Below are 23,301 nucleotides of genomic sequence, written 5' to 3' on the forward strand. Positions count from 1 at the left end.
AAGTCAGATAAAGTCAAACTTTATTAAGCGTTCTGACAACTCCGTTCACTCCCATGGTAACGATGTTCAAAAGATGTTCAAACGGCTTCTTTGATTGGCTGACTTGCAATTATGTCAAGGGCGCGAGACTGGTGTTGCGAGCAGACAAATGTTGAGCAGTGAATATGAGCGCGTGTATGACAGCTAGAGCGCACGTGTATGATATGTTGAACGCACGTATACGAGTGATTTTGCGCAAAATTTTTTTTTGAGTGTACAACAACCAAGACACACTCGCTCAAACCGGTGGCAATAATCTCACTCCATAGCCGTTATGAAAGTGTTTGTGAACAAGTCACCCACCAGGTAATGTTCATATATATGGCGCTCCGGATTATAAGGCGCACTGTCGTTTTTTGAGAAAATTAAAGGCTTTTAACTGTGCCTTAAAAATACGGTACACAAATGACAAATACAACCGTATATCAGGCCAACAAACCACCCAGCATTCACTCTCTTCATCACCACCCTGTATCTTTATCGAATACTCTGCATGATTAACTATATATACTAATGATGGTCTGATGAAGCTTCTAGAAGCAGTGTCATGTTCTTTAGATTTCAGTAGGTGGCGCCATTAGTTTAAAAAAGATGTGATTTGTCATTAAAACAGTTTAATAGACCATAACTAATAAATACCTTTCTTAAAACCGCTGCAAAAATATTTTTAACCTTACCATAATGTTTAACTCCCAACCAATGTTAATTTCAAATTTAATTTTAATTTAAATGTTTAAACATTACACAGTTTACTTGATGCCTAATTTGAATCACCCTAATTTGACAATGTATAATGGTTCAAGTAGTATATATTTTTGTCTGTGTATAACTTTGTATGTAAGTCACCAAAGTCACTAAAACATTATCAACATAATGGAATATATTTCAGAAAATGTTTATAATGGGACAAGAAAAAAGAATGTTCACAGTGTTGTGTTGTTTTATCTAGATTTAGGAATATTTTTTAAATAATATCCATTCACTTCATGTCATTTAACTATCGCTAAACTCTTAAGTTAGAGCGAAGAAGACATTTGATTAAATAAAACATACAAAAAATATGTATGCTTCATCTTTAATTCATTTTTGATATGACTGTGGTGACTAGGGCTCGCTCAACTTTGAATGCGTTGGCTTAGTAAAACTATTTTTATTTCATTGAATCGCATTCAAAGAAAATTACTTGTCGGGAAAGTTTATTCAATAAAAAAAAAAATTATGTCAAATTTCCTTTGATAGACAAAAGAGTCAAACCTTCCCAACGTGAGAAAAATTAATTGCTAAGGTCAGATCTACGGGAACATAAAAGCCAGGAGCGGATCCAACAAGTTAATCCTCCTTATTAGGAACATACATTAGAGTTAGCAACTTAATAGCCTCAGTCGCGTAATGGCTCAAAGGTACTGAGAGCAATAAGAACAGTGAGTGAAGACGAATCTCTGCAGAGTAATTGACGACAAAAGAAAAGAAAAAAGGTTAGAACTTTTTCTAATCAGAGTTCTGTTTCTGGTCTTATGGAACAATCCAGTCATGGCCTGCAGCGATTTTAAATGTTTGAAATACATCCACAAAGCCTTCTTATTCAGAAGTAGAAAACATTCATTTCCATCTCTTGTTTTTCGCCATTTTCAATTGACCAACCGAAACTCCTTCCAGGAACCAGATTTATATTTGTCTGTTAGCTTGTTCTATTGATTAGCATGCTTTATCAGCAAGATATCCCAACATGTCCAAAGAATGGAATTGAAATTCAACTTTCATGTTAATAACTTCTATTGGAATTAATAATATCACTTCATACGCAGCCTTTTTCTTTGAGTTTTGTTAACGGTTTCAATGCCGCAAGCCTTTAATAGATATTGTAATCGTGCATTTTAAATACTGTATAATGACAATTGAGACACTCAAATCATTGAACCAGGAGCCATGCAACGCCCAGATGCTTAATAACCCCTTGATTTGTCCATTGCCACTTGCTTTTGCTAATGCATAAAGTAAAGTAAAGTGTGGTAAAACTGGCAACTAATGTGTGGATTTAAGTGCGTTTTAAATACATCTTTGATCTGTATTGTACTCATCAGTATGTGTCTGTTTGTACAAAACTATTATTTAATTGAAATATTGAATAAATTAACGATAATTTACGGTTGGCAAGTGATGTCTTTTAGGTTAATCTGAAGGTTTTGCTAAAGATGGTTCTAGGTAAGGTTAAAAATATTCCCTCTTGTCGTGGACATTATGACGAAAGGAAAGAAAATGTTTAGTTTCACAATTGTTGGATAAGAAAATGTTGTCTTATTCAGTCAAATCTGATCTGAAACAGATGGTTCTCCCGTTATATTAATACACTTGCTTAAATATCTGGTGTTGCCTTGGTTTAAAATACATTTGAGAACCAAATAACCCAATAATGCTGAAAGAGAGAGGATGAGGAGAGTCAAGAGAAAGTTCAAGTCGAACAATTCCTGAAAGGAACTGTATTTATGAAAACAACCTTATTAAATATATATTAAACAAGGTACAATTTCGAATCGAAAGCAATTACTGAACGGAGTGGAAAACCTTCTTACTTTATATGAAATAGATTGTTTTTTTATTTAATCAGAAATTGAAGTTTCCCCAATTTGAGAGATCAGTAATCTACTTTCTTTTTTTAAATAATTACTTTTTATTGAGAATTGGACATATTTGAAATTTGGGGAGTTAGAGTTCTGGGTCTTTTGGTCGATTTTTACCTCCTACGATCGACAAAAGCAACCAGATTTCCGCAACTACTTTTGTATGTATTGTGTTATATACTGTAAATGGTTTGAATGTCATCAAAATTTGATTTATTTTATTTGTCTTTAGGTCTTTTTTACCACTTTTTCCCCCTTTCCTGTGACCTGATTAAGTCCCCTCATTTTAGTGCTACTATATATACATATATAGATATTTTGAGTATCGCCTTTCTCCCAGTCACTTGCTGCCATACATCAATTTCTCCATACTGATCGTCCAACAATGAATAATTCATCCCCACCATGAGGAAGAAGCTCCACTATCTGCTGTACCATCTGCATCAGGTCAGTGGGTAACTTGAATGCAACTCGCTCACACATGCCGGTAAACCGGCTTCAACACCAAGTTCTTCCACTCAGGCCTAATTAAAATGACGCTCGGGGTAACCCGGGGGAAATTTGCTAACACCCGACAAATCTGTTTCTGCCAACACACGATGCCAGTCAGCATCACAAGCCATGAGATGGACGATAAGTGGTGGTTGAGATCAGAAGCTTCTACCGGATGGAAACAGAAGGCTCTCTGGTCTCTACTCAATGAAGCGTCCAACTCATTAGAGAGATGAAGGGTCCGGATAGTTACTATGTTTTCAAACGCAGAGGTGGAAATCAAAGACAAAGGATAGAAGTGGGTCGACGAATGTATTATGGAGAGACCCGTACAACAAGTTCTTTAATCGGCAATCTCTCCTTGTATATAGTTGGAGAAATTGTGGAAGTTAAAGCTGACCTGTGGAGTTTTCCACTAGAGGTCGTGTGTGTGTGTGTGTGTGTGTGTGTGTGTGTGTGTGTGTGTGTGTGTGTGTGTGTGTGTGTGTGTGTGTGTGTGTGTGTGTGTGTGTGTGTGTGTGTGTGTGTGTGTGTGTGTGTGTGTGTGTGTGTGTGTGTGTGTGTGTGTGTGTGTGTGTGCAGCCTGAATAGGCTCCACCCCAAAAATTTCCCCCCAAAAAGGGGAAGAAAACTCAATAAATGTATGAAAAAGCACTAAAATTACAAGATTCCACAAGTTTTTTTTAAAGTTATTAAAAGTAGGGCAGATGCTCTTCAAAACAATGTGAGCGAGCTACATTTTAAATTCAGATTCCAACCTTCTCTGTACATAATGTTTCCCAACCATGCACCCAAATCTGTGTAGGACCGATTGCATTTAAGTTAAAATAACGTGATCCCAATAGTAAGAAACGGTTATTATTTACTGCCTTAAAACATTTACAATTTTATTTAAATTATTATGTAAATCAATAAACACTTTTTTTTTTTTACAATCATTTGGATACAATATTTTTTAATAATTATGAAAAAAAGTAAAAAACATACAAATCCATTTGCTGTCTGACTTTTACAAAACCTAAAATTTCACGCTTGGTGCCACCAAGGCGTGATTTTACCCTTAAGAACACGTAAAACTTCATATTTTCAGTGCAGGATACATGAATTTTTTGAGTGATCTATTTACACATTTTTACATGAATTATTATTTCACCCCTTGGCTTCTCTCTTTGGTGTCACATTTAGTTTAAAACATTTTTAGTGTTTTATATATCCTTTTCGATGTTCTGGTTTTCATTTTGAAACACCTCAAAAATATTGGCGAGCTTCATGTAGGATTCACACATAAATCCCGTCCTCTCCAAAGTGGAGGGTGGACGCCTCCATCCCCGACCCTCAGCGAGCCATCCGATCAGAGGGAGCTCGAGCTGCATCAAACAGAAGATCTGCAGACGCACAGTAGCTTTGGTAAATCATTTTCCCTCTGCAACAATGTTTGCTGCACCAAATCAGACCTTCATTCTCAGCCAGCGGACGCAGTCTCTCCTTCTCTCCCTCCGCGAGACAAAAAGGGAAACATTCTTAATTAAAAACATAAAACTGAGCGATAGCTGCATTTGGTATAGAAAAACAATCAAACTTTGTTATAAAATTTTAATTAAAAACAAAAGGCTGTCGGTGCACATTGTGAATAGCAGATAATAAAAGTACACGCAGGGAAGCGGGTATTTATGCCATTTATTAGCACAGAAAAATGCATTTGTCTAATGAACATGTTAACATCAAGTTTAAAATATTGAATCAAAGACTTTTTTTTACAAGCTGGTATTTGGGCTTTCTGTCTATTATTGTAAATGAGTTCAACAATCTTTATCATTTTGCAACATCTATCAACGGTAAACAGTACTCCCACATCTCATAATGCGAGTCCCATAATGCACTTCAGTGGAGAGAGGTATTTACAGTATTATTTCAAAGTATTAAGTAGATGTTTTTGTATCTGAAGCTTCTCTAAATTGTTTTTAGCTCACAAAATGTGTATTTATGACGAATCATAGTGAGTTTCAACTTTAAAGTTTTTCCTACGTTATTTGTATTTTATTGACTTCTTAGCATCACCACTTTTCTCACCTTTATATCACCTTTGTCGCTCCTTATCATCTGCCTCATTTCTCATGTTTTTAAATTAGCAAGAACAAAATGCAAGCTAATCATCAGAAAGTTTAATTTAATAATGGTACATTTTTGCAAAATAATGTATTAGTTTATTTACTAAAAAATGTAAGTAAAATGTAAGTTAATTCATTGTAATTCACTTAACTAACCTTATTTACTTATCACAAAAATGTACAGTGTTAAAACTTCATACATTTAGTTTACTGTGGTCAATGCGTAGAATCTACAAATATATATTATTAGTATCATCTGGGATGAACTTTCCCAGAGCTTGTCCTGGCTTCATTACCTCTGCCAAGGAGGTCATCGACAGCTCACCTCATCAAGAATGCAACAGAAGTGAACTTCTGTCAAAGATTTTAATCATGAATTTTTATTTCGACTCATGTTCTTGATGTGACTGTATATTGTATTTTATGAAGAAATTGGAAATTGGCTCCTTGGCAGAGGTATGCGCTCGTCAATGTTCTCCAAAACTAAAGAACTAAAATTGAAGTATTATTAGACACATCATCATTCATAAGGGGTTGCAAATTGAAATTGACCAAACTGTGCTGAGAGGTATATAAAACCTGGTGCTTGAAAAACGGCCAGAACGCATCATATTTAATTGTTTTGACATAAACAACTCTAACCAACAAAGCCAGGACAAGACACACTCTCCTTTTTTTCACTTTTTCCGAGGGGAGTTTGGAAAGTGAACAGTGGATCAGACCAATTTAGACACAATGAGATGGAAGTGTAACACTGCAAATTTGGCAGCGTGGCTTTGGCCGCGGCTCGGGGCTGAAGGAAAATTGGCTTTCACAGTAAAGCTTTTAGCTTTATCAAATCTGAAAGCTGGTCCACCGAAAAAAAAGAAAAGTTCTTCAGCACCGTGTGGTTCAATGAGAGGCTGCAGAAGGCAAACATATTGGTACATTTGGATCCGTCGCTCCGTGGAAATGAGTGTTCCTGCCGTGTTTTAACAAGGTCTCGCCAAAAGCATGATTTGGAAAATGTTTGACATGCAAATGAAGATGCTGGAGTGTGGGTTATATGCATTAAAATGACATTAAAATCCAAAGACTATGATAGTTTCACACTGTGAAGCTCAGCATCAACCTCATATAATGATTATATAGTGATGAGTTTGTTAAACGGCAACTAATGTGTTGATTTAAGTGTGTCTTAAATAGATCTTGGACCTTTATTGTACTTATCAGTATGTGTCTGTTTGTACAAAACTCTCTTTTCATTTTAATATTTACATTAGAAAATGTTATTAATTAGAAAATATTATTAAGCCCCGCCCCTGAAAACCCTGTTTTTTTGGAGATTAAATCTTGTTTACCATAACCACACCCACACTCCCACACTCTGCTGTGATTGGTCAAGCATCGCCGTGCATCATTAATCTCAGAAGTCTCCACCTCCAAGATGCATGAATAAACAAAGCAGGGCGTGATTACAACTGGTCGTCATAATGGCTCTCGTAGCCTCTCGTTTGCTGAGAATTCAGACGGGGGAGAACTTAATAAAGTAATAACTTATCAAAAAATAACCATGATGAGGGACCTACTCCATCGTGGAGTAAGTAAGTAAGTAAGTAAGTAATATATATTTATATAGCGCTTTTCGAGACCAGGGTCACAAAGCGCTTTAACAATCAAAAACTAGGTTTTGAGACCTAGTCTGCGGGGAGAGGAAGACTTCAACATTTGAAACATGTGAGTGAGTCAGGAAAGTTATGATTTCCTCGTTAAGTTCAAGCTTTGTAGGTCCGGAAGTTGTTTTATAGCAAACATTTGTTGTATATTATATTACAATATATATAATGTTAATAATCCATCTGCAAATTTTGCATTGTGAGCAGCTTTTCTTATCAAAACTGTAGCATTATTATGTACCAATGTCATCATTTTTTAATAAACAGCATAGCAAAAAAAAAGAAGTAATCTTTCCGTCTCATTATAGCTCAAAATGACATTGCTATACAGCATCTGTTTTTGAATTGTTTTGCTCACAGACAAACATGGCGGTTACATTATTCAATGGCAGAAGTAATAGCAGTAATAATAGTAATCTAACCAGAGCGAGAATGAAAATGTCTTCCCGTTGTCGCTCTCATAAACAAAAGTAAAACCTCAGATGCACATCGACGCGACGTGTCAACGTTTCTAATTACATCCTTCTACTTAACGTCAGGTTCTGTGATCATTTCTCATTTACACAGAGACCGAGACACGCGATTACCGTGACTAGTGACTGATTGCCAATATTTCCCGACTCCCGCTGACTCTCATTCAACGGGCCGACTGAACATGGCTAATGTGGATTAGCTATGCGCGATGGCGTCTGCCAAGTATTCGTGTTTCTCTGATGCGTTACGTGACGTTCGTCTTCAGTATCGTCTCACCTGCCTCACACCGCAAATGTTTGTTTGTTGAGGCGGGAGACGGAGACATTGATCACGCCGCCCCACTTGGCCTGGTCAACTGTACCATAAATCAAAGTCAGCATGAGGTTGTTGTGGAGACGTTTTAATGCTGAGTCTGCACTCCAGCTAATGAGTTATCGTGACGGGAAATGATTGACTAGAAAAGAACTGGTGATCCACAGTAACCTGGTGTTGATTTGTGAGTGTGAGGATATCGACGCAGTATAAGAGGAGGGGAGTTTAGGTGTTCACTGAGAAGAGCCTGGACCACGAGTGGGAAGTTGAATTCTCTCAGGGGCCACATTATCAACTGACTGCTGGGAAGGGAAAAGTGGAATAAAGAAGAAGAACATATATATATTTTCATCTAAAAATGTCCTCAACATTTCCATTCAAGGACAATCAAATGACCCAAAATGTCCGTTCCATCAGGAGTTCCTGGGGAGTTTTAACATTAACTTATAATTTTGCTTGTAAATTAGCTTTAACGCTAACAAGCAGGATGTTAGAAATATCGATATGCAGCGATATTCTTTTCTATTGCCTGTATTGATATTCATTAGCACTGTATCGATTATTAAAAAATAAATTATCATATTTGGCTTGCAAATCATATTTTATGTGTTTCATCATTTTGTTATGGTTTATAGTTTAATAATATGTCTGCAAAATAAATTAATTCCATGTTTAAAAATTAACATGCAAATATTCTATATAGATGTCAGCAGTCATTATGTCTTCCGCGGCTAAATGAACGTTGAAATCCCACTAGATCCCGGCGATAACTGAGGATGAGAAGATACAGTCGACTCCAGCAGATTTTAAAGAAATGTTTGGAAATATTTTGTTTTTAAAACAAATGCAGTTACGACTTTGTCAAGAGTCATGTGGTCTGTAAATTTTGCAACACTAAAGGAAAGTACTAGGACAATACTACAAATATTTCAGGGGTATCACTATATGTTGTATCGTTGCCAGATTATTGCCAATACACAGCCCTACAATATATAGTCACTGTGGTGAATAAAAATGTTCCTTATTTGTTAAAAAAGAAAAGCACAAAGAGCTCAACCTTAAAAAAGGACTTGTCACAATTTCACTATTAGACTCTTAACTTTGACAGTTTCAAGTATGTCTTTGTAAAATGATGGAAATAACAAACAAAAAGAAAAAACAAGATAAAAGGAAAAGGCACGTCAAGTTGAGCATAAAACTTGTTGAGACAGGATATTAGTTGGGTACGACCAGTTTGAAGGCCTGGTTAACACGTAACCCACACAAAGACTCAACTACAAGCAGATTGAGTTAGCAATGTAATCTACTAACTAAGCTAGCAAGTAACCATTCAGTTTAAAATGAATTTAATAACAGCTTTTTAACCAATTTTAAAATTATGTGTTACGGGATAAACAACTGTAACTAACTGCAACTGTATGTTCAAGTTTCAAATTAATGAATTGAAATAAGTATATTGTTTGCCAATAATACTGCAAATAAATAGAATGAAAAGATGATCATGATAACTTTTTCATCATCTCTATACTGTATATATACCTGCAGAGGAGAATAACAGACGTGGTTAATTTCCATTAACCATATGTTCGAGATACTATGCGGCAGATGAACACAATTAAAAAAGCTTTAAAAAAGTTAAAAACTCGAATTACCTACTGAAATTAATTTGGTCTACAAGGACTTGTATTTAACAATAAAACGCCAAGAAGACTCCAGAGAAACATAAATGTCTTAAACAATTCACTTTCACAGATTGGCCAAGATTAGTTGAATAATCACATTATTAGTAACATTTACTTTAACATGAGTAACAGTGCACGATAATACAAAACACAGATAATTTTCTCATGACACAAATAATGTGCTTTATCAAAATACTGTACATTGATGAAGTCAGCTTTGTTTAAAATGATCAATAGATAAATAAAATATTATATAATCTAGTATGTAGTAGATATTCAGTTGAGTGAAAGAGTAGAAGTAGAGTGGAGTATAACATGAATATGTGAAAGAAATAATAAGAACTGGTCAGGTCAATTTCAATCTAAAAACAAAACCACATTGTTGATCAATTGAAAGTTTTTTGATTACAGTTGAGAAATGTAATTTCAGTTCATAATGCAGTTTGCTGTCTGCAGTGAAAAAGTTTGATTGTAATAAAAAAATCTACAACTGTACGTGCATAATGCAAAAGAATGTTGTGTATGATTCAAAGTGTAGAGTTACATAAATAAAGTTACAAATATGCTGAAAACGATGTACAAGATGAGATTGAAACAAATACGATAACTAGCAACCTAGCATATGGTGAGTATCAAAGGCTTTTACACCATCAGTTTATGTCATTCTTTAAACCACGTGAAACAAAAAAATGAGTTGCTGATTAAAGTAGGAGTAATGAACAGTGAGGTCGCAAAGGTCGACTGAATCAGGTGAGAGAATTTCTATTAAAGAAGGGAGGTCTACTGCAATTTCAACTTCTGTCAACTGAGGTGCGAAAAGAGAAAAATAAGCATCGTAATTGGGCTCCAGGAAATACATTGTGTGTTCGCCGGGGAGAATTGATGTGAACATGTTTGTTAGTGAAAGTATGGGGAATTGCAGCCATCATATTGTTTTTCTCATGCTTTTTCTTCAATGCTGCAATTAGTCCTCAAAATAGAACAAACATCACGAAACGTCTAGCAGCTTGAACACAACACGTTCACACCACTTAAGTCAGAAACAAGCCTCAGAAACTTCTCAATTTGCGCAACTTTTTTCGCACAATTCAAACTTAATTATGACTTTATGGTCATGACAAACAGCTCACTTATTCCAAAACCTCCCAAACTAAATAGAAAAACAGCATGTAAAGAAGTTCAGACCATACCTTTGAAGAAGCAGTCCTTGCTGTGCACCACATAGATCCGTCTCCGCTCCATGCAAGCAGTTCTGTAAACCTCGCAGTGGTTCTCGTAGAAGCGTCCGTCTGATCCGCACACGGGCACGAAGGACGGGCGGCACTTTTCCTGACAAACGCACTCGGCCCGGCCGTTGAACGCCATCACCACGCACTGGCGACCTCGTCCGCAGTAGGTCTTCCGACATGGTCCTCCGTCCGGGTCCGATTGTGCTGGAGAGACAAGAATGCGACAAGTCTTGGTTAGTCAGGAATGCAACCGAGAGTTGGATAAAACAAATATTGGTGTCAATAATTTCTGGCTGTTTTTCATGTGACCATTTCAGAGCGACCTCGGGCACCCAGGTGATCGAACCCTTGTCAACTGACGAAACTGACTTGCAAAAATAGCTTTGGGCAGGTTGATAAAACCTGCACTGCTTTTCAATATTCTCTTAGCAAGTATTCCGGACAAAATATCCAGAAGAAGTACTATCCAACTGAGTGGATCCCAACCGCTGGTGAGGCGTCCAGAACCGGTCCATGAGATATCTTTTTAACAGGCCGCACAGGACAACAATCTGTATTATTAATTATAAACGTCTGAAATGTATTTTCTTTTAACAAGAAGATGGTATTTTAGCTTAGCTTAAGTAAAATTAGCTTTTGGCTCTGTGAATATAATGCCATCATAAAACAGGTCTGTGGTGCAAAAAATGTTGGGGATCCCTGTTCTAACTTATATCATATGTTTACTTATTTGCTGTTTATGTGTCAGATTGAAGGGCAAAGTGCGGAACATACTGATGCAGAGCTCAAAAACTTGAACTTATAGAAATCTAAATCGGGAGCTTGAAAAACACGAATTATACCAGCTTTGGAATGCTGCAAATTATTTTCTATCTGCTTAGTGACACTCCTATTGCTTAAGTGTTGTCTTTATTTATTTGGTTTCTATTCATTTGGGACAATTTTATAGTGAGCTCACAAGAATTGATGAAGCAACTATTGTAGGATTTTAAATGCTTTCTGTTTGTGGTCTTGGACACTAGATGCTGATCCATTATATGTTGCTTTGGATAAAAAAGCATCTGGTAAATGACTTGTGAAATATACAAGTGAATCCATTATGGATGTCAGATAAACTTGTAATCAAGACAGCCACAGCCGAGACCAAGACACCATCAGTAAGTTGAAGGATATCTTATTGGTCAATTCTTTAATGACATTGTGTTCGTTCATCTTTCATCTTTATGCAGTGGGCTGTAAGTAGACCGGCCAACATTTGTATCATGTGTATCATTAAAACAGCAGAACAATAACCACAGTCCATTATGCTTTGAGTGCAAGTTAGGCCAATACAGAGACAACCTGAGATGTCAGAAAATGTAAGTCCTGGACGATAGTTAAGTCTAATAAATGTATAATAAATAAATAACAGTGGTTACTATTGTAGTAGTAAAATGATAAATTACCAAGAATGAGTGTGGATCCTGGCTTAAAAGTAATGACTAATACATTTTTTTCTGAGATGTTTCATGAGAAATATGGTAACATAGTGGTTAGTGCTACTTATACAGAGCAAAAAGGTTGCAGCAAACTTCAGGCAACTTTTGTCCTTTCTTTGTGGAATGTGTATGTTTTTGCTTGTTTGTGTTTCATTGCATATTCCAAAAACATACAGAGGATAATTGAGTACTCATATGTATCATTAAGTGTGAATGTTTGGTGATTTGCTCAGCTTTTACCCTGCCTCTCGCCCTCAGGGGCTGGGAAAGGATCAAGTATGCAGCAAATAAGGGAAAATCTGTAGAAATTAATTAATATTCAAACTGCAGATGCGGCAAAGCCAAATGATGTCAATAATGACAAAGTAGTCCTACAACCACAAAGCGTTCCCACTGGACTCACACACCAGATCTTAATCCAATAGGGATGTAGCATAATGCTAATTCCCAGAGGAGATTTTGGCTGACCATGTTTTATCCAGGCCTGGAAGAAGAAAGATTGCTCTGGAACTAGAGGCGGTTCAGTATGAGAATGTGGGCTGATAAAGAACCTTTTCTGCTGCCTCAAGTTCCAAACATCCACACATCCAATCCCTGCACAATACAGACACAAATTCATACGGAATCCATCTTATCATCTCCCCTCAGAGACGAACGGATCCTCAAGTCCTCCACCTGATTGAATCTTTTTTTTGCATTTAAAGGAAGTGTAAAAGCTGCTGATCCCGACGGATACTGCACCTTGGATTGATCTTGCTTGGCTGTGAGAGCGAATGAGACCAACGTCTTGCGGTGATCTAAAAGCTTAGATTTATGAGTTAATGTACGCTTGGGGTAAACGCGCTGATGACTACACACTAAAATTTGGACATGTGTAGCATTCAGTGGCTGCCTAGCCCCGTCTGTAAATCAGGAGAGGTAATAAATAACCATATCCAAGGGGCTTGCTACCTGATTCATCCAGAAAATGAGAAAAATTTCAAAATAGCTTGAATGTTTTATCGCTTGATGATGTTTAAACATTCCAAATAAACCTTTTTATGATCAATAGCTGGAAGCCCTCCTACACCAAAGAGGTACAGCCCACAGACACATGCAATCAAGTTGACTTACTAGCATTGACAACTGCTTTATCATAGCAAATCAGCCCGGGGACTCTGTGGGTTTAAGTCGTGTGCCTAATAACCAGCCTGAGGCATGGACCGGCGGCTCGGGATGGAAGAGACTGAGGCACACTTTCCCCTCTCCAGTTGACTAATTGTTCTGCATGTCTTTGCAACGCATCTGTGGGAAATGCAAAACAGTTGAGCTCCCCCGTGACCTTGTTGATCATGTCAAGGTCGGGGATTATTACAAGATGGTTTGTATTCTCGAAGCGTGAGAGATTAAATGCTTAGCAACAACAATCCAGCGGCGGTTACCCACCGGTGGGGCTCTCAATTCTTCAACCCCTGCCTTCCTCCCGTCGTCCAGAGAGAAGTCACACAAATATGATCCGCTTTAACAATGGGATGGTTGCGGGAAATAAAAGTTACGACTACAATTGACAAGCTGTTTGACATTTAGTTAAGTCTTCACGCTTGTGTTCCGAGTCCTTTGACACCTGTGTTTCTTTGGTGTTTCCTCCAATTCTTGCTTGTTTAAGAGGCTAAAAGTATCATTTGATAATCCGCTCTCCCTCTAAGCTGCCGCACAATAGGCTGAAAGACCACGGTCTGCAACGCCAAGACAAAGCAGACTGACCGAGCCTCAGTCTGTTACACTAATTCTATCTAGGGTCCTGTGATTATTGGGCTGTCTCGACAGTTTTTTTTTTAACTCAGTCTGGTTTTGAAAATCAAAGCCTACTAACTAATGTGTGATCATAAGTCTTTCCCAACTCAAACTATGAGTAATGACTGAAATAAAAGTAGGTGAAAAGGAGAGTGCAGGGAGGGTGGGGTGCACAGGGACGACTCTATACTGTACTTATGGAAGTATTGCTACCCGACTCTTTGGTACATTTATTCAGCTCACAGCTGAATTGCATGCAACTGTCTCAATGAAGCTAAATTTATGGGAAAACTGCTTCAAGGATCATATTATATTTGCTATCGACAAGGGTGTCCGAACCAACATGATTTTCCCTGTGTATTTAAATCGATTATCAGTCCAGTTGACGCTCTTTGAACCACCAGGGCAGCATTAAAGAGTCCAGCAACAGAAACTGTTGACTCAGACCAGTTGTCACAAAACCTTTTTCCTGTAGACGAGCTTAATTTTGGCATTGTTTTCATGTACTGGCCTTCATATAAATACAGCAAAAATAAAAAGCACGAAGGGCAAAAATACAAAAGTTAACTGAAAAAAACATCTTACCATAATGCTGACTCAGCAGAAGTCCTGGACAGGTATATCTCACATATAGAGTTCGTTTTTTACTTATAGCTAGTTTAAAGAAAACATATTGTCTTGGCGTGTAAGTCACAGGTTTATCTTCAGAAAGAAAAAAAAAAGCCTTTTGAACGGGACACTTTTCAGATGGTTTTAAAAAATACAAAGAAATCATGAATATTTTACTGTTGCAAACATGAGTTCACTGGGAGGAAGTGAGACGGACAGGGAGCAGAATTAAAAGTGGTTTTAGAGCATGTTTATAAAGTTAAAAACTGGGTCATAACTTGATTTAATGTTGTGACACAACAAACCCTGGATATGTGTTTCTCAAATGGTGAAATAGCTGAATTATAAGATAAAAGTTTTTTAATGTCATTTGAGTTCTCATCACGTTGTAATGTGTAAAAAATCAAGTTGTTATGTCCCTTCTTTTTTTCTCATTTCAACTGTTATTGCACAATAAAACACTATGAGCCACATTTTGTAAATGTCATTTATCTTGGACAAGAGGAGAAAAGCACTCATTCGTAACACCTCCACAGCCATGAAATCAAAACATAAACCCAGGCCACCTGTGTATCATTGTAGCTGTAAAAAGGCTGCGGCTCTGCTCAGGGTCTGGCTGAACTCCAGAGTGTCCTATTGTCACCTCACTCATGAGCCATCGACCTCCTCGTTTGTACGAGTATCACTCAATATTGGGATTCGCCTCGGCGTCACAGTTTTATCCGACTATTGTTTCTGCCTCGGAGTAAGGCCGCTGCCCTTGAAACCGTCCATAATTACAAAGGAGATTCTGGGATTTCCAAAAGGGTTTTTATGATATCTAGCTGACATTTTGACTGTCTGAGCATCCCTCCTTCATTTCCTCTCACACGGGGCCTAAATGGATGAGGGCATAACTAGAGGCACTCAGCAACTGTCTGTGTGCTTGACTGACTGGCTTTCCATTTGTCAGCAGAAGGCGCAATATTGTCAGCCTCTCTGCCGTATCATTGTGACGGAGCCGTTGGGGTTTTTCAAAACCCGGAGAGCGGCATATGTTCCAGGCAGCGCCGCCGAGTGAGTAAATATCGCTGGGACTGGAATAGGCCTCGACGTGTTTTGTACCGCTGGCCAGACTCTGAAGCACTTACCGATCCCTTTAACATTTTAAAAGCACCGCACTTTATTTTCGTGTTTAATCTAACTTGGCGGAGAGGGAGTTGGTGCTTTTTGATAGGCTTTCCTCGGAGAGCGAGCGAGATCTGACTAATTAGGCGGGAGGTTGAAGTGGGACTCGCTGCCTGCAGCATTACCATGTTTCCAGAACTGTAATCACAAACCCTCCAGGATATCACTATGACATTTACCCAAAAAAAGAAAATTGGCCATTCTTCCGCCCTGCGGAGAGATCTTTTGTTCAACTTCCTCGAATGTTTCCAAGCCATCTTATATTCATGCTGATGTTGGGCACACCCCCCCGTGTGTTTGGCTTTTTGTACTTGTTTTGCGGCCCAAAAAAAGCTTCGTCACATCTGCTGATCCAACAAATCATTCCATTTGCTCTGAAGCAGCTGTAGATAATTAAATCCAGAGACGCGCCGTCAAACACTGTCTCCCCAGCGCCGCACAGTCAGACAAAGAGCTTCTGACATGCATGCTGAGCTGGAATATCAATGGACGACGGCACGGTCTCGCCGCTCGCTCGGACCCGGAGACGATCGTGTTATCTGTCCCCGAGCTATGTTGCTTAATGCTACTTTCCCTACACACGGAAAGCTTTTTTGTGGATATTTTCAAGATGCTTAAATTGACAATATTTTCTCAAAACGCAGCCCGGGTGTCGTTTAAGTCAAGGCCGCCATCGATTGACATTAAGTCATGAAGATTAACATCTTAAATGAACCACGTGACCTTGTACCAGTGCTAATGCGTTCAGCTTTATGTCCTTAATGTTTAAAAAAAGTGCTTTTTGCTGCTCTCACATCATCAGATAAAGATGACGTCCTTGAAAAGTGCTAAAAGCAATCATAGTTTCACCTTTTCATGGTGAAGTTAAACTTTTAGTTCTTTTTTTTGGTAAAATAAAAAATGTAATATTTTATTCATTTTAAGGCTGAAAGCAAGCTTATCTCAGCATTTAACAGACAAGTTGTTGAATCGAAATCAGAATCAGAATTATTTTTTAGTCATTATTGTAACACAAAAAAAGAAGAAGTCAGTGTGAGTGTGCATAAAACAGCTGACAATCAATAGCCGCCCAAAAAACACATACCAGAACCTGAATACCAGAAAAGTACATCGTGCAAAGAGGGAGGCTGTAATTACATTTCCAAAGAATCATTGTAATAGGCTTTAGGCCAAAAGAAAGCAAGAGTGTGAAGTAGACCAAACATTTTTGCAGGTTTGTTTTAACAGCAAGTCCTCACTGCAAAAATAAATAATAAATTAATGCGTATAATATTAAGGGATTAATAGGTCAACGATGTTTTCAGGGATTGTAAAAAAAACAAAAAAATAAAAGGTTTTCTTGCCTTCTATCAAAACCTTCCAAAAACATAAATGATTTAAAAATCCGTTTGGACTTATTCTTTAAGTGTTATATTTGATGTCATTATAAGTTCAGACATCATCCGTCATCTTTACCTCCACGGAGAGTGTCTCCCTGTGCTCAGTGGTCTGTGGTGAAAAATTCTGCTGTGCTGGAATAACTGAGAAATATAATTAAATACTATGTAAAACTTGTGTTCAGAGCCATTATTCTCCATTAACTGCAGTAAATTACTTATTACCACAATGACCTTTCTCTTGATGGCAGGTTGGTCAGTACCTCAGGGGTCACTGCGTGTGATGGAGTAGATGGCGTTCGGGTGGCACACTCGTAGAACAGTTACAGCAAGATGAAAATAAAACGAAATGTCAGCCAGAGATATATAGACTGCCAGGTCTCCAAATGTACATGACTGAACACATGGGTGTGATTAACGCGTCTGCAGGTGGTACGTTAAATATCGAAATAGTAAAGCTTTTCTTTTATGGCTATAGTCGAGGCTACAATGTATTTATTTAATTAAGTTACTTAAACTAAGGTTCAAAACACATTTAAGTTAAGTTGAAGACCCCTTTCTGTTAACTTTGAGAGCGTAAAGCTGTGAACTTAGACAAAGAACAGAGATCAGATATGGTTTAAAGTCACAATAATTGTACTTGCATGGTGAGATTAATACAGAACATTCTCATAGTCTGTTCGATTTCTCTCTGAAGCAACTGCTGCATTCGCATTAATGCGTAATCGTAAGTTATCCAAGAGACAATAACAAATGAAGAATAAAAAGGAAATCTTTTTTCTGATGGCTTACCTGAGTAAACCTTATTGTTTCCATCTTAAACCATGCAATGATTCAAACACAAGCAATGACTAACATATTAATACACTCAACACACTCTAATGCAGTGATTTCCCATCAGGTACAAAAGTAAGGATAAGTTATATGAGGAATGAATCATGTTTCTGGAAGAGTAGGAGCCTACTGGTCCATATGAGTGGGTGATATGTATTGCCATTTAATGGATCAATCACATCCCAAACCTCAGTAATAGATGAAACCACTTTATCTCACCACTTTCTTCATCATCTTCATTAGGAACATTCTTTTTCCCCCCCTTGTCTTCATCTATACATGAAATGACTTCACACTCATTATCCTACCTACCCGGTTCCACTGGTAACTGACAGGTGCTCCCTCTTATTAACTCCATTTATTCAGGAAAGTGCAACGGACGACACCTTGGGAGCGGCTTGTAATGGTGAGAAGATAGGAAGAAGTCCAGCTCATTAAATCCACTTGTCAAGTCTATTATAACCACATGCTGACTCGCATCCCATGCGTTTCCCTCATCAGCATTTGCCTCTTGCTCCCTCCTTTTTGCTCTTTATTGATTGAGTTGGATGCAAACGAATTAAGTTATCAATTGACATGCAGGGCCGGTCGCAGTTGCTGTGAGGTCTTGCTGCGTTTTTACTGATTGATACGTTGAGATTTGCATGAGAAAGGGATAGTTTAGTGATAATTCTGCATATATTGAAAGCATAAAGAGCCCTGTTGAATTCATTCATTCGTGTCCTGCTGTGAGCCTGGTGGCATTTTAATAATCAGACAGATGGGCAGTGGTAAGATGCACAAGGGTCCAGAGAGGAGTGAAAGTTCCAGAGCAAATGACACCAGACTCGCTGTTTTGCCTCGAAGCTCTATTGATCCCAAAATCTGTATTTATCTCTTACCACTCCACCTAAATCCCCGATTCTCTTGATGGAACGGCCCTAGAGAGCTCTGCAGGGCTCACACATGATCCTCTAAATACAAAGTAGTTAGAAGGTTCTAAAGGATTTCATGACTTGAATTGGCTTGGACAGTGTTTTAGATTTAAGTCAGTATTTGTCTTATATTCCCCGGAAACGCAAAGACAATACTTAGCAATATTGAGTTTAGAAAGGAAGGTTTACCCTTCTTACTGACATCTCTTGGATTTTTTCTTTATAGAAATTGTTCCGAAAGTGTGTACATTTCAAATTTGTTTGTAGCGGAAGTTAGAGTCTCTCAGCTGCTGCCTCATTCTTTCCTTATTCAGACACATTGCAAGTGTGCATGCACACAATTTAGGAAGCTAGCCTAGCAGCTTTTGCTAAAAAACAATCTTAAAATATACACTTTTTTCAGAACATTTTCTCTTGTCAAGGCTTCAATACAAAGTGGACATTACAGACAAGCAGTATGGAGGTATTTGGATGTTTTGAAGTGTGTCTTTTTGGACAAAGATGAAGACAACTGAGCTCCAGTCGCTCTACTAGCATGACATAGATGTTTGCCTATAACTCTTAAAAGGAACAGATCATTCTGAAAATAATCCATACCATCAGTCGACATGAGGGTGAGAATATAATGAGTGGAATTTTGGATGAACCAAAACCACAACATAGTTTAATGAAAGCATTTAAATTATGTTTTATTTTAGCATTAGGTGTACTGTAACTCTTCTTGGTTGTAATTATTTCAGTATACATCTTATATTTCAAAATCACTTACATATGCATCCTTGTTTTTATACCTTGTTTGGATTTGGAATTACGTCTTTAATATTGTAAATACAATGAATACCATACCACGACTTGTATTTATTTTTTAATAAAGTACATTTATTTCCTTTTTTTAACATGTATCATGCTAGCTAAAATAGCAAGGTTATAAAAAAAACATTGTAGCAAGAAGTGAAAAATGTGGAAATTTCAATTGCATTTACTTCTTCTTAATCTTATGGGGTTTGCTGACACCTTTTTAACCCCAAAAATGGGTTAAAATTCTTTAAATATTTCCTATTTATTATATAATAAATATGGTTAAAATCCAGTTAAAATTCGTTTTTTTTTGTATTTTATTCATTTTAATTATTGTGCCTCATTTCCCTTCATCGTCCTCTCCTCTAAAACCTTTAGGGTCAGTAGTCTATATGATACTTACAAGAAATTCTGTCAAGCAGTTTGAGAGTCGATGAGCTAAAGACACAGCAAACTTATGAAAAGAGTAGTGAATATATTGTTTTTCTGAAAAGGTTTCAGTCAACTATTGTTCAGAAACCAAAAGCTGCAGTGTTAACAAAATGTTTTCCCTATTTGATAGGCAGTATTTACACATCAATGCCGACAACAACTGGCACCATAATGAGCTCTAGGTTGTTGTGTTTGAGCAGAACGTTCGAGCGATGGCCCTGGAAACACTTCCCAGGTGCATTCAAAGCAAAACAAGTCTACCCACAGATGTGTGCAGCCACATGACTCAAATCTTTGTGGACAATATTACATATATATACCAACTGTGTTACTCCAGGTAAAACACATATTTTTTCTTCTCTGAGAATTTATTTAACGATCGATGAATTCTGTTGATGGATCGATGAATAAAGCTTGATTTTTGTTTCCCATGACCAAACAAACGTCAACAATTGCAGTATAGATTTGCCCACCTATGTGTTTCCCCCACTGCGGATAAATGTCGATATCCTAATCCTCACACTACATCTCGAACCTCATCTTTCTCCCTCCTCTCGCTATTTATGTTCTATTAATACATCCACCAACAGAATAAACTGTATTTCTGCTGACACTTCACCTCCACCTTTATCAGAGGGGTGGGGGGAGGGCAGAAACCGAGTGCCCCCAATGGCCTCGCTCCCACAGCCAGAGTGACTAATAGCACCCACAAGGAACGAGGGCCACAGAGGTGAGGCGCAAAGGTGAGAAAGAGAAGATCAAGAGGCGGGCTTGTCTTACAAATCTTCTAAAAGCTTTCTTGGCTGCTCCGAGCACAGTGTGCTCCGACACACAGGGGTGTTATAAACACCATGGGGCTGTGAGGACGGCAGAGAGACACGCAGATTATGGAACTGTGCCGGAGGACAACAGTTTGTGACATGAATTCTGCTAGAAAATAATGAATACGAGGCAGAAATAGTATTAAAACAATCGAAAATGGTTGTATTTTAGTAGAATTGCTTTTTACTTATATGAATATACTTGTTTGATGTGTACAAAACAAAGGTTGTGTATGATTCAATGGGAAGTATACATATACTGAAACTGATATAAAGGAACAAATTGAAACAAAAAATACAGGTGCAACAAATATTGTTACTAAGACAGATTTTGGCCATTTTTCCCCTGTTGAGGCGCGATGCAATGACATGCAAAGGCATGCGAGGTTTGTCTAAAGGTTTAAGAACTACGGTCTCGAAAAGACAATCGAATAAACAAGACAAAACTGAAAGTTCATTCATTCATAAAACCAATATTAAAAAAATAAAGTACAAGTATAGGGGATGAAGCTTCATGAAGCAGTGTCATGTTGTTTAGAGGTCAGTAGGTGGCGCCATCAATTAAAAAATGATGTGATGTTTCATAAGAAAAGTTGTTCAAAACAAATGAAAATAGTGCAGAGACCGCCATCTAATGGATAATGGCACTGCTTTGTGAAGTTTCATCAGACCATCACTAGTTCATAGTGTCCAAAATGTTGCATTTGTCCACATATTCCAAAGAAAAACTGTTCAGACTCTATGTGTCGACTGCATCTCTGCTGAATCGTTTCCAAAAATCAAAAAACTACCTCCACGTTGACTGTGGGTGATGACGCAACAGCTCATCTTCGGTGTTCTGTCAAACCAGGGGAATCATTTGTGCGATTACCGTCATCCAGGGACGCATCAGGCGTACGATTTACATACCATTTCAAAGCCAGATCATCTGTGCCATTATAGCAAATCACAGCATGTCCCTCAGGTATTATTGGTCCTGTGTGCTCGAAGCCTTTCCACTTGTGCACTTATAAAGACAGATTGGAGCAAAGGTTGTTAAAATCACTACAGAGAAGAGCACTCTGTATTTTTTTTCAAACATATCAAGCTTTAAAAAAAAGTCAGCTATTTAAATAAGCTTCAACATGTCCTGATCTATCAGACACCAGAACTTCACCAGAATGAAGGTGAGATTTGAGAAGAACTTATTAAAGAAGGAAGACTTTTCACTGTATTATTTGAAAATCCCTTCATACTCTAGTAGCTTCTCATGAATTAAAGGGTTAACAGAAAAAGCAAACATTTTGGTTTTGAATATCAAAACTGCTTACCCTAGAGATAGGAACTCATGAACTAACGGTGCATAGCAAGAAAAATAATTGTCGGTTCTGAATGGTACAAAAAAAAGGATCAGACAATCCCATGAAGCAATTTCTTTAAGACAATTTGGGGGTGATGTATTATTGTAGTTTTTGGTCTTTTATTTCATCACCGCTAGGAGGTATATGATTGATAACGTGAATTGAAAAAAACAGAAACAATTGGAAAATGATGCAACGGTGGCCAACTTTGTTTTTAAAAAACAATATATTTTGACTTTTTTTATTTGACTATTAAATGGTCATTTGAACAACAATAGACTTTTAAGAGGACGGAAACGATCTGAACAGACAGCAATGCCAGTGACGCTAAGCTAATAGCATTTATTAGCTTAGCATTATATTATTTTGCTACTTACAAGAGCATGTTATCTAGTTCTACACCAGCAAAACACAATTTCAAGAATCCCTTTCTGTGTCTTCTAAACTGTATCTGCAATTCTCTGTGGACATACTGTGATACTCAATGCTGAATTTGTATTGAGTTGCTTAACATGCGTTCTTGTCATTATATCCTGGTCTTTCCTATGTAGTCACATGTGAGAGACAAACACAGAAGTCAACACTCTCTAGGTTAACCAATATTTTACCAAGAAAGCTTTATATCTATTCCTTGGTCAGTCTTGGATGAGGCCGACAGAATTTGAGTTATTTAGCAACACTATATATTATCAGTAACAGTTGATGTTAAATCAAAATTGTAATCCTGATAAAACAGTCCAAATTAATAATTGTTTTCACCATGACTGAACTTTTCCTTCTCTGCAATAAAGTTTTTGCAGTTTTTGGGTCACCAGCATGAACTAAAGCCAGACAGACAATTGAAATGTATTTCACAATTCAATAATACATTGGAAGACACGGAATTATCCCCGAAATTGAAGACAAACACACTGGATTTCCATATTTTCTGACCTAAGGTAACCCAGGCAGACAGCCATGAAAGACCACTCTAAACCAGACAAGACAAGGCCACAAATGGAGCAGCCCAGAATTAGAAGTTTTGAATTAAACATTAAGCCTCTCTCATGTCTGACAGGTGGGATGTTTAAATGTTGATTTGCCTCCAGGTACCCACAAGGCACAGCCACGAAATACACACAATTTCCTTTTGAATTATCAGCAAGAAAGA

General features: G+C 37.6%; 1 protein-coding gene across 1 annotated transcript in view; it reads right to left on the minus strand.

Annotated features, from left to right (window-relative positions):
- Window positions 1-23,301, minus strand: part of fstl4 (follistatin-like 4) — a 186,054-nt gene that overhangs the window by 100,174 nt on the left and 62,579 nt on the right. The window contains exon 4 of the mRNA XM_087808279.1: window positions 10,571-10,813. Coding sequence (XP_087664405.1) covers window positions 10,571-10,813 — 243 coding nt within the window. The remainder of the gene's footprint in view (window positions 1-10,570; window positions 10,814-23,301) is intronic.

Source organism: Callionymus lyra, chromosome 14, assembly GCF_982586985.1.
Source record: "Callionymus lyra chromosome 14, fCalLyr1.hap1.1, whole genome shotgun sequence".
NCBI classification, from domain to species: Eukaryota; Metazoa; Chordata; class Actinopteri; order Syngnathiformes; family Callionymidae; genus Callionymus; species Callionymus lyra.